The sequence below is a fragment of the Centropristis striata genome, chromosome 4 (assembly GCF_030273125.1).
Source record: "Centropristis striata isolate RG_2023a ecotype Rhode Island chromosome 4, C.striata_1.0, whole genome shotgun sequence".
NCBI lineage: Eukaryota > Metazoa > Chordata > Actinopteri > Perciformes > Serranidae > Centropristis > Centropristis striata.
In genome coordinates this window covers 33,445,664-33,458,735 of record NC_081520.1, presented here as the reverse complement: position 1 = coordinate 33,458,735, position 13,072 = coordinate 33,445,664, and the positions used below count along the sequence as shown (strand labels likewise).

The following is a 13,072-nucleotide window of genomic DNA, read 5'->3' as shown; positions in this document are numbered from 1 at the left end:
TTTCTCTGTGGGAGGTATGTGGTTAGTCAGTGTTTGGACACAGTAACCTGGACTGATACTGATCAAAGTCTGATCTCTCTCTCGAACCCCCTCTCTCTCCCTCCCTCCCTCCCTCCCTCTCTGTGCAGATCTTGGACGGTTCAGGCCATGTAAAATTCTGCGTGGACGCCAGCAAGCCAGATATCGGGAGCTGGCTGAAGCACATCCAGTTTGCCCCTGCGGCCAAGCAGCATAACCTGACAGCGTGCCAGATAGATGATCAGGTACGTGGAGACACTTGCAGCCTGCCTGGCTCAACAACCTCAACGAAATACAAGATGAATATGATCTGAAGAAAAAGGTTGAAAAAAGAGAGGGAGAGGGGAAAAAAACATGTGGATGACATGATTTGGAACTCTCACATGGTGATGTGCTGTCTGGCTGGATGAATCAAGTGCAACTGAGAGTCATTCAGATCTTTGAAACTGCTTTTTTTTTTTTTTTTTTTTAAACATAGCTCTGATGCCAGAAGGCTTCCCTGTATTTTCCGATAGTTGTCCTGTCTGCGTGCTGTTGTGTTAAAAGGTGTTATTGTGATCCAAGTCAGATAGTCCCATGAGCGGCTGGCCCACCCTGCCTTCACTTCTCTCACACACACACACACACACACACACACACACAAATCTCCCCCACGCTGCACTGCAGAGACTCCTCGCTATCTGTGTGTGTTTTCTTTCTGTTAATTGTGTTCTGGCTTCTGCCGTGCGAGGACCACAGGGCAGGATCAGAGGCCGCCCCGCCGAGATGATAGTTCCACACACTTCCCGGTCACGCTTTTGCGATATAAACTCTTAGATATGCCAGGAATGTCACAGTCCTTTTGCTGCTCACCTGGCTGCACAGAGGAGGTGCGTGCTGCACACATGGGGGCCTGTTCACCTCAGTAATCCCGTGGCCAGACACCTCTTCTGCACAGCAAGGCGGGGAGACAAGAGGCTAAACTTTATTTGACATGTGTACAGAGCATACCATAGCTTGACCCGAATAAAAAACATAATCTGGCATGCGTACATGTCATCACTTCTCACTGGTGGTCCACCTAGATCGCTTGTTAGGTGTCACACATTGAATTTTTAGACAGAAGTACATGACAGTAGAGTTTTTAATAAGTCAATGCACTGTTATTATGTGAGAATGTTTTCAAAGCTGGATTTAGTATGATTGGCCCTGAAACCATTTGAAAGAGTGAAAAACCTCTTTAAGGATGTAATGTCCATAAAAACACTTCCATATATAGACAAAAACGATTATTTACAGACACATTAAAACAACTTGGAAAAATCTCCTGCTCTTCCTCCACATGTCTGTCATCCTGCACTCTCAGTAAAAAAGAAACAGTTTGAGAGAGTGGATAGTCCAAGCTCTTTTCATGAACAGAATGGGAAATTTGGAAAGAAGAAGAGAAGCTTTCCAGAAGCACTTACTCCACTCTCTTTTTAAAAGAGACAGAGAGACAAACAAGCGAGAGGGAGCTTTTCCCGAGCTGCCCTCTCCACGAGGTGTGACTCGCTGTCAACACTGTGGTTCTGCTCGGGTGGCTGTGTAAGGCTCCGACAGGTCACGGACATGGCTATGATGAGGTGATTGTTAAGTATTACACACTGTCACAACACGGCACAATGTGCCGTCTTTAAGCCTTCCGGCCAACATTGGTGTTTTTGAAACACACTGTAGCGTCTCACAATGCCTGTCTGTATGGTTAAAATGAATAGGCTGAAGGGGGTGGTCTTGTAAAGCGTCTGTCAGTGTTTGGTAGTGTGCGTGCGTGCATGTCTGTGCGTGCGTGCGTGCGTGTGTGCGTGTGTGTGTGTGTGTGTGTGCGTGTGCGTGTGCGCGTGTGTGTGTGTGTGTGTTTTTGCAAGGGCTTTTATGTGCATTGACTTGTTGTGAGTGTGCGAAGAGTTTCATTGAGTGTGTACACGCACCGGTAACTGCCTATGTTTCTGTGTGTGTGTGCGTGTGCGTGTGCGTGTGCGTGTGCGTGTGCGTGTGTGTGTGTGTGTGTGTGTGCTCGCTCTGCAGGACTGTGAATTGTTCATTGCGGTTCAGATGACTCCCCATGCTCCTCATTGTGAGCTGGAAGTGTTCAAACACACAGTACCTGATTCCAACAGGTTTTTTACTGCCGTAGAGAAGTGCTGAGTCTAAACCCAGCCTGAAACCACATATAACACACCCGCCCACAGTGTTGTACCATCACAAGATTTCCACAGACCGAGCTACCCAGGGCTCTACATATTACTCTTTCTGTAAAATCTTCCCAAACTCTTGTTAGCCTGCTGCCATCAAGCAGAGATGACTTGTTGCATGATTTATTTTAAGACGATGTCATACAACGCAGCAATTTCCAGGTGTGGCGGTCGTTATTTGGTCCTGGTTCTTTTCAAGCACCAATTTTAGCCCTGCCAGCGTGAGAGTGAAACTGGCCCCCGTCCTCTTATTTCTGACCCAATTCTGTTTATCATAAAACTTTATGACCAATCTCAGGAGGGTGAGGGAGTGAAGGAGGAATGAATGAGTGAAGAGAGAGAGAGAGGAAAAAGCCTGTTTTGTCTTACTGGAGGAACTGTTTGGGATCCTTCTTCTCCTTTTTCTCTCACAACTCACTTTTATCCAGTCAGCCCTACTACAATGGTATAAAAGATCTATGTTGTGAAAGCAACTGCATAGATCTTGCGAATATTAACAAAAAGTGTCAGATTGTATTTGTAATATTAGCACAGAATCAATTCTCTACAGTAACTACAACTTATACACAATAATTAAATCTTCTCTATCTCCATAATTGCTCACATATCTGACATTTAATGACAAATATTCCTTGTTATAAATGAAGATTTATGGCTCTTACACATAGTCTTTCAGGTTATATTTGTACTTTAATACTAGAATTAGCTGCATATTTACCTTTTAAACTAAAGTTAACAAGAACTGCCTTTGTGGCATTTCTGTTTTATTGCTTTATATATTTGACGCTACAGAATGGAAAGGAAAGGGAAATAATGGAGAGGAAGGTGATGGCAGGTGTCGCAGTTTGTGAGTCACACTGAAATCTGTAATTAATTCAGCGTGTGAATGTTTGAATTCAGTCCTCTACAAATAAAAAAAAGCTCTATAAGGAGATCCAATTAATATGGTATAAAAGTGGCCTAATGTTTATTTGTTTTCTTTTACTTTTTTTTTTTACTTCAGCATTCAGAGAACATAATTAATGACTAAGAATTTTTGGCTAAACTAATTTGTAATTATTAAGTCTTTTTACTTTGCTGTTTATGTCCAACTTCAGCCTTTGACCGTCCCACAAACTCCCCTGATATCCTTGTTTGTTTGCTGATGCACTGAGCTGAACGACGCAGCCCAAGCACTCCCCCCATAGATCCTTCCACCATCAGCATGTTTTGTCGTTAAGATAATTAGGGCAATTAGTGCTGAAAAACCCTCCACTGCGCTCCTCACTCTACCGATTCAATTGAAAGGAAAATGGATTAAAAGTGTAATTAACATCATCCAACGAGGCCCTGAAGAGCCTTTTAATAAGACAGTGCAGAGGGATATGAGTGTTAATCTCATTCGCTCTATTGATTCTCACTCAGTATTGAGTGGGATGAAGTGGCTGAGGGGCATATTAGCAAAACACTGACAGTCATTCACTATGTAAATACACCAGAGGTGAAATCATGAGGTGATTGTAACTCACTGAGATAACAGCTGAGGCTTGTTCAGTTGTGAAAAATGCACAAGAACTTATTGTAAAAAGACATCAGACTTGTAAAACAAAAAATGAGGATTGTACTCATAAAAACTGTCCTGGGAAAATCTTGTAAATCCATCACTGATCAGTTTTTACTAGATGCTACTTTTTTAAAAACCTTGGAATATTAATAGCATAAAAATTAAATTTTGAGTTGCAGAGTTTCCACATGACTTTGACAATATTTTGCTGAAAAGATACCAGATAGTTCCTCATAAGGTCACTTTCCCACAGCTGACTCGGTCGAACATGAATACAGCCATGTTGGCTTTCTTACACGTTCATCCAATTTGCTGGGAACCAGCTGCTCATTGTGTGCTCCTTCTCTTTATTGCTATCTAAGTCACGAAGTGTTTTTTGTTCAGATGCCAAGTGATGCTGACTGCCAAACACACTGTACATGTTGCATGACCCTGATTGCAACACATATAGACATGCCCTGTTGCTGTTGTGCTCCTGCTGAGTGGGAACAGGTAAACCATGTAGTGGGCATTCTTCTTAAAGGGACAGTTCACCTCAAAATCCAAAAATCAACGTTTCTCTTACTTTGAGATCTTTTTTCACCAATCTAGATTGTTTTGGAGTAGCGAGTAGTGAGCCATTTCATGCAGGAACTATTTTATTTCTAGTGTAGTTCCTACTTGAAACTACTCACAATGAGATCTGTGGAGTAACCAGGTCATGATTTCTGGAAAGAGACGCTGCTGTTGAGTTTTTACAAAATTTCAAATTTTTTGGCACCACAAGCAAAGTTCAGTCTAGTTCCATTATATTCAAGAGAAGGGAGACACCTCCAACACTGGATTGATAAATATCACTACAGGTAAAAGAAAAAAAAATAACTGTCCCTTTTAAATTTGACACCCTCTAAATATTGGGAGATTTGTAGCTATTTTTGTTGTCGACGGGGCATCCCAGCTTTTAGATGTTAACGTAGCTTGAGATTTTAAGAGAGGCTTAAAGACTGTGAGTTCATTGTGGCAGGACAGCTGCCTCAGTGAATGGCATACCTGTCGAATGAGCTCTGTGTGAGCGAGGAGTCGGCCAGCAGGGTGTGACCGGGGAAAATGTGACTGTGTTTACTCTGCTAATGACTAATGGTGTCAAGGTAACAAAGTAGTCCGATTATAGCCTTTGATCGTCTCGTGGTTGTAACCTTTGACACTGAGAGTGAGACAGAGAAAGATAAGTAGCGAGTTCAATAAATGAACATACATAGGAAGAAATAAAACATATATACATAGAGAGAGAGAAAATAATTTATCAGCTTGTCCGAGACAATAATATTCAGTTAGTGAGAGGATGCGCTTTCCTCATTACTATTGCAGTTTGTGCGATATTTTTTATTTTCACAGAAATGGTTTGAATATTTTTTTCACCTTTGTTGCATTTGTTTGCAGTTTGAGTAAGAAATGGCCTTAATGTTGAGGTCGTCTTGCTTTCTTAGTGTGAACTCACACACCCTGGCTATCTTATCTAGAGAACAAGCTGTTATTTTAAGCCACTGGTAAACTGCTTGCAGTCACTGTGTGTGTGTGGTGTGTGTTTGTTAGTGTGTCCATGACATGCTAAGGATGACCCGTAGAATCAAACACTGTGTCCTCTGTTCTGGAGTGAGTCACTGCCTTTTTTCTTTTTCTTTTTTTTTGTGTTTGTGTGTTTTCCCTGTTTATCTGTGGCGGCCCTCAGGGAAGTGGTGGAGCTGTTGGGGGAATTCCCCTTATATTCGTAATCGCCCTCCTGTGCCTGCTCGTGTGTGCACTTACCCCCCAAAAAAGCCATCATCTCATGCAGCAAGGGCAGAGAAACGGAGCAACAAAAATGTTTATTGATCCCTAACAGAGGGAGGTCAAAGGTCACTGACACTTCAGAGGATGAAGTGGATGTTTGCTTCTTGTTTGAAACGCTCACCTGACTCTTCTGTCTTTATGTGTTACTTAATTATGTCCTCTTATTTGTAAAACACTAAAATTATAGGCTTTGAGTTTTCACTTTACCATGAACTTGTACTCTTGTATTTATGGACAAAGTGGTTTCGACAGTGTCCATTAATTTTAATGTTCCGAGGCCTCGGTCCGTGCCCTGGTAGCTTTCCAAAGAGCCTCCCTTTCTCAGTCTTAGTATCAGTCTCTCAGAGCGGAATCACTGCAGAATCGCATGTCTGTTTGAACTGCGGCTTGATTGTTTCTAAATCACAATATTTTTGTGGCCTTACAGAGGTGACGGGCACAGGAAGGAGTGTGTCTGTTTGTGTATGTGTGCATTCATGAAGCTCCATCCATGTCCGAGCATATGTTTATGGTGTAGCCGGAGTCGGGCATGTCAGGGATTAAAGCTCCTGTCGGGACCCTCGCAGCTCAGTTCCCTTTATTCTTTTGTAGAAACAATGCGGATGCAGAACCAGACATCAAAACTGGAATAAAAGTTGGCAAACCTGATCTCCGTGGAGCGGTTAAATTAATGCAAATGAAAAGATAAAATGTTTCGAAAACGAAAACAAGAATTTTTTGGTTGCTTCAATTTGGTGGTCTCTCCTGGTCTGGATAACTGTAATGACTCTGGTTTAGCCTGTAATGGGAGTCAGACTTGTAGTGCCTGCCACCCTCCCACTGACTTTCTTCAGGGTTTTTTAATGCCTGAATTTAAATCATATTTTCATGCTACCACAAAGCTACATGGGTTACTGTGCACCAATCACTTCTCAGTTTTTGACATGCAAGAGCTCTGCATTGGTCAGGATCTGCTTTTTTCCTTTTTTTTTTTCCTCCAGTGACTCTCAGTCTAGGAACTTCCCGTGCTTCAGTGGAGCCCCAAAAATATGTAGCGTCATCTTTAAGATTGTATCATTTGCCAGAAGTTAGAACAATGACACAAACAATTACAGCATAGTCGACAGAATACATCATGATTTTTATTGTGAACAAGATATTTATTATATCTCTCAGCGGAGCCAATGTGGCTCTAGTCTCCGAGTAGTGCTCGCCAGGAATTCTGTCCATTAGTAGTGTACCTGTGACCCGTGCCTTCCCAGAAGCCCCCCTCCCAGTTGCATTTCTAATAAATCCCCCCATCATCATTGTCACGTTGACGCGGCAGAGGAAGGTAATATGTTAAACCTCCAAAGCATGCCAAAAATAACGCTATGTCTGATTGTTTCACAGAGAAAGGCTATTGTGTGTCCATGGGAAGCACCACAATCCCAGGGTCTCTCAGCTGATTCTTTCAAATGCCTGACCCCCTCCGAATACACAGAGTTTCACCATCAATCTGTCTGTATTGTAGCTGCAATGACTGCCTTAAAAACTGCACCTAGGCTATTTATATGGAAAAGCTGCATTAAGCTTTAAAAGTAGTGCATTTAGGTGGAATTGTTCTCACTGACTGAGCACCTAGAAGTGGTGTTAGTTCTTAATCGATCTCACTGTTTGGAAGTTTCATCCATCACTGAAATACTCAATTAGCAGAATGCATTTTTAACAGCTTTTGCAGTTAATCACTTTACATTAGTAAGCTTGATCTCCACTAACATATTTGCTGCTCCTTGCCTACCGGAAGCATTACTGGAGAGTCCAGTTTTTGTGACAGCATGTTTATCCTCCAGTATAGTTTGTGCTTTAGTTTTGTTTTCATGAAGATGGATGTCGTACATGATGGTCAATTACGAGCTAATGAGGGTGTGTACTTCCATGTATTCGTCTCGTCTGTGTGTGTGGTGGGACAAATATGACAAGTATTGTGTTGTAGATTTGCATGTGTGTGTTTCTACACTACCAAGAGCTACTCCAAGTGACCTCTGCTGGTTTAAACATTTGGTAGCTTAAACCACATTGCAATGCAGTTATGGGCAATGTTAGAAAAAATGCAGGCAAAACAAAAACAGCTGCAACGTCTTTACAAGACACAGACAAAATATGTTGATGGTTTGACCTTAATTAAAGGTCCCATATTGTAAAAAGTGAGATTTACATGTCTTTTATTTTATTATAAGGCAGGTCTGTGTGCTATATAAATATCCTGAAGGTATCAAAATGCAAAATCCATAGAGAAATGCACACAGCCTGTATTCTGAAATTGTGTCTTTAAACTTCTGTAAGGGTGTGATGTCACAGCTATAATATATATAATGAAAAAATGCAGATACAGTCATTCCCCAGCTGCAATGATGGTGCACAGATGCAGAAGACCTGGAAACACTGACCAATCAGAGCAGAGTGAGCTTTTTCAGGAGGGGGGCTTAAAGAGACTGAGTATTTCAAACATAGGTATATTCAGACAGACAGTATGATAAAAAATGAGTTTTTCAACATTAAAGCATCTAAACATGTTCTTTTAGAAATCAAAAATACAAGTACGAATCTGAAAGTTAGCATAATATAAAAGCACAATTTAAATCATTTTCCCTTGTCTGTGTGTTACAGATCTTCTACAAAGTCACCCGTGAGATTTTCCCCGGTGAGGAGCTGCTGCTTTTCATGAAGGCTGAAGAGTATTCATGTGACACCATGGCTCCTGATATTCACGGTCTGCACCCCGCACACACAGACACACATTTCTCTCCATTGCTTAGACCTTAACAGCACATGCCCCTCACTTAAATGCACAATATGCTAATGTTTCTTTCTCCCACCTTGCAGAGGAGAGGCAGTACCGCTGTGAGGACTGTGACCAGCACTTTGAGTCCCGTAACCAGCTGCTGGACCACCAGAAGCAGCCGTGTGGGATGCCCCCCTCCTCCTTCCTAAACCAAGGTTTGGCTTTTATTTTTAAATACTCTGGCTATTTTCATGCCATTGTAAACAGAAGGGAACTGAAGAGTGATGAGAAAGATGTGTAGCTATACTGGGAGAGTACGACAGTAATGATGTAAAGGTTCTGTCTCCCAACGGAGCCACTAAAAATTAGATCATACAAAAATAACACTGTGGACAGAGGATTCTACAAACTGGCCTACATGTTGTTTTGCTTACAAGTTTGTTTTCACCTTGGATAGTTAATGCAAAGTAAAATATATTCATCCTACAATATTACACCAAGCTTTCAGACTTTATGCAGGCCAGCATGTGTTGTAACAAGAGCCTCACTGTAACTTGTATGAGACTGGACCACAGAGTCAGTAATTGGCCAGGGCCTGCAGCAAATCATTATATTTTCCCCATATGATCCATGTAATGTAATAGGTGGCTCTTAAAGACCACAAACATGCCTCAAGACTGCAAATAATTTACATTTTAAGATAACTTGCAGTCCTTGTAGGCTGTTTGAACTTTGAAATACACGAAAGATACAATTTGAGGGTAAACCCCAATACCATAACATTTTACATTTTAAGAAAATTAAACAGTTTTCTTATTTTTGCTTTATTTTTTATGATGTATCTAGGAGCAGACGGTGACCTGCAGGCCCAGGAACCTCAAGACTTGCGACCCCTCCACTTGTCCCATGGTCTGCACGAGTGTAAGGAGTGTGACCAGGTCTTCCCCGATGTCCAGAGGTAAATTAATAGCTGACACACTCAAACACATAGATTTTTTTTCTGAGATAGAGAGCTAGAGCAGTCAGAAACTCAAAATAAATGTTGAAATCCACATCGTTGTTTTATGTTGTGTGTTTCCTGCAGTCTGGAGGCCCACACTCTGTCCCACTCTGAGGAGAGGGAGTATAAGTGTGACCAGTGTCCCAAGGCCTTCAATTGGAAATCAAACCTGATCCGACATCAGATGTCGCATGACAGTGGCAAGCACTATGAATGTGAAAACTGCTCAAAGGTAGAGTGATGACTTTTGGAGGCAATATTAAAGGAATACTTCATTTATATCTATACTTTATCTATTTAAGTGTGGTTGTATGAGGTACTATTCCATAGGGGCATGCAGACCCCCATCTGCTGTAGATAATAGGGATAGGAATAATTAATCGATGATCGATTAATGGTCGTTAAGAATTTGGTTCGATCCCGTGGAATTTTTTATAAATCTGTGTATTTTTTAATTTTTTATCTATAACTGCGTATCAGTATCACTGAACTGAAACACAGCCGAGCATTCAGTTCTGCGGCCGTATGTCAATAAGCCAATGAGCTGAGAATTAAGTTGGATAAAGCTCCAGTTTGCAAACTGAACGTTGCAATAGCAATTATAAAACACAGAGAAATACAGGATTATTAATTGGAGCAAAACTAGCTTACTGTATCAAACCTTGCTAACATGAATTGAGTTTAATTTTATCCAAAACTTATTAAAACACAAAACACATTTAAATATGCAAGATTACTGTGAAAACTAACCTCATACCTCTTCTGGGGCTAAAACATAAAACATTGAACTCCTTGACCTTATCTTTACAGTTTAATCTCAGTTGAGTTAATTTTACCATCGACAGGATCAAGTCTCTTTTCGTCCTTTCAAAATAAAAGCGTTTGTTATCAAAACAGGCTTTTTCACAGTACTGTATATATATTTTTTATTTTGTGCATGTATGCATGTAGTGATTAATCAATTAATTGATCGGTAACGTTAAGATAATCGGATTGAAAGGTTTCTTCCAAACGCCCATCCCTAGTAGCTAATATGCTGGATATGGACAAGCATCTCAAACAACTCCACCCAATAAATCTAACTATCCCTTTGAATTAATGACCAGAGTTTGTCCATGTGTCTGCTTTTTTTATTGGATATTTATCCTGTTTGTAGAGGCAGATAGTAACTCCCCCATGTGTCTGTGTGGTTCCTTCCCCCAGCAGGTGTTCACAGACCCCAGTAACCTGCAGAGGCACATCCGCTCACAGCACGTCGGGGCGCGGGCCCACGCCTGCTCTGACTGCGGCAAGACGTTTGCAACGTCTTCAGGCCTCAAGCAGCATAAGCACATCCACAGCAGTGTCAAGCCCTTCATGTGTAAGTCACTAAGACCCTACCTATGTAAGTCTCCTCAGTACGTTATAATAATAATAATACCAATATGCCTGTGACTTGCTTTTAAGAGAAAAACTGTGATGTTTCTGCAAAAATACAAGAGTCAATCATGTAATGTTCTACAAGAATTACACGTGGGATTATGTAGTAGCTGTGTTTAGAGTGGCAGTACCATTTCTTTTAAGACAAGACCGATGCAGTTTGTTCTGCATCAGCACTCTCACACAGTGCTGATATGTTGATAACAGCGTTTAAACTAGCATGTAATTTGACTCAGTCCCACTTGGTCTAACCTTTAATGTTGCCTCTCACAGTGACCCAGCCTCACCTGCTGTTGATGCTACAGCTAACATTGCTTTCTCTCTCTCTCTCTCTCACACACACACACACACACACACACACAGTTTTTCCCAGCTCCTTTGTTAACGCTAACGCCTACAAGAGCCAAACACATTATGACCTTTCACATTTGCAGCACCTCACACAGTCGATCTGATCTCTGTCCCCTAAAGCATTATGACCTTCACCCTTTGCCCCGTCTCTTTTTCCTTGACCCTTCACACTGATGCTCACAGAAACCTGTATGTGCACCAAATACACACCCTTTCTCTTCAAACAAACATACTCACACACACACACACACACACACACACACACACATATATATATATACATAGGTCGGAGTGACTGCACACACAGACCTCTGACTCCCCTTTCTCCTCCTCTCTCCCTCCGCCACATGCACCATTCCTCACAAATAGCAACCACATGTACAGCCCTCTTCCCTGTGCTCCCTCTGAATAGGAGTCCATTTGCTGTAATCAGCAGAAAATATGCAGGTTTAAAAACAACTAATGGCTGTGTAAAAAAGACAAAGCAGCCTCAAACATGACGTCTGCCTGGGAGAGACCATGCATGTGCGCCTGAAGTGTTTGTTTGTGCGAGTTCTCCTGAAGGACATGTACGTGTTTTGGACGGTGTTATACTGTATGAACATGTGATTCTGTTTGTATGCTAGTGCACGCAATGTGGATGTGTGTGTCCGTGTCTCAGAGCTCCTCTATTAAAGTGAAGCACTCGGGCCCGCAGGGTTATTCATTTTGACGCTCAGTTAGCCGCTACTTAGCCCCCGCTGTCCTCTTAGGAATGTGTTTATAATATTTTATTTCAGTTTATTAAGAGCTGACGAACACATGCATGTAGTGAATCAGATCTCACACTCAGTGTGTCATGTGTGTGTGTTGTTAGTCTGTAAATGTCACAACGACATGATTTATGGCGCAGGGCCTTTTCTTGTAGTTTGCACAGGCCATGTGGCTATTCTTGTAAAAACACACACAAAGAGAGAGCAATGGAAGCAGCTAACCCGTATACACACAATAAGTAGACAGATTTATTAACTACTTGTTTACTATTGTAAATTATTAATCCATTGTGTGGATGATACAATCTTGTATTTTTCACAAAATGCATTACTTATATTTTCATGTGGATTTACTGCCTACCTCACTGTGAACTGTCTGCAGCCTAAACGCAGGCAGATTCGTTTTAATTAATTTAAAAGTATTCAGTATTCAAATTTCTTAATCTGTGTTGCAAGATACTTGCACAGCTTCCAAAGAGGAAACAACATGTGCAAAATCAAAGGAATCAGGCGCTCTTGTTTTTTTTTCCCCAGATGTTTCCAGAATGTTTTCAACTACCTTTCTACCCTGATTGTATCCGCCAAAGCCAAGCCACAAATACACTTCATTTCAATTTAGTTTTCTGGGTCTATTCATTAAAATGGACTTTTTTTTATATAAGATTACATTCGCTCTTGGCTCGAGCATTCCCATTTGGCGTTCCTCCTGGGTGTTTATTTAAATCTGTTTCCACAACTTACTTTTTTCCCGCTCTTCCTTTCCATCTCCTTAAATTGCCTCTTGTGCACCTTGTGGCTGGAAGGCATCCAAAGTATGCAGAAGTGTAATCACAGTGTGAGCCTAACCACTTCCTTATCCTCGTTTTGAAGATCTCATAACAATGTGAGCGAAATTAATCATCCAGAGCTGCTTCTAACTGCTTTCTGGTATTGTCGGATGATCAAAGAGTTATTGAAACATCAGCTGTTGTGTAACTGATCTGCAAAATATCCAACAATTAGGGACATCTTCCCCCTTTTCATAAACTGCCTTCTTCACTTTTATTAGGACGGGGAGAAAAGAGCATGGGAAAACCTGTACTTGGCTACTATCCCCCTTTTAAACAAATCATCCAATGACAGTAGATAATGTTGACGGACTAATAATGGCAATAGATAATGTCAGACAGTGAGGTTTTGTCTCAGGGTCGGGTGTTGCCACTGTATGACATCCAGGGTCAGACAGAG

General features: G+C 41.4%; 1 protein-coding gene across 1 annotated transcript in view; it reads left to right on the top strand.

The window, feature by feature from the left end:
* Positions 1–13,072, top strand: part of mecom (MDS1 and EVI1 complex locus) — a 153,371-nt gene that overhangs the window by 121,594 nt on the left and 18,705 nt on the right. Inside the window, exons 3-8 of the mRNA XM_059331887.1 lie at positions 129–263; positions 8,209–8,311; positions 8,425–8,538; positions 9,170–9,281; positions 9,408–9,555; positions 10,530–10,683. Coding sequence (XP_059187870.1) covers positions 129–263; positions 8,209–8,311; positions 8,425–8,538; positions 9,170–9,281; positions 9,408–9,555; positions 10,530–10,683 — 766 coding nt within the window. The remainder of the gene's footprint in view (positions 1–128; positions 264–8,208; positions 8,312–8,424; positions 8,539–9,169; positions 9,282–9,407; positions 9,556–10,529; positions 10,684–13,072) is intronic.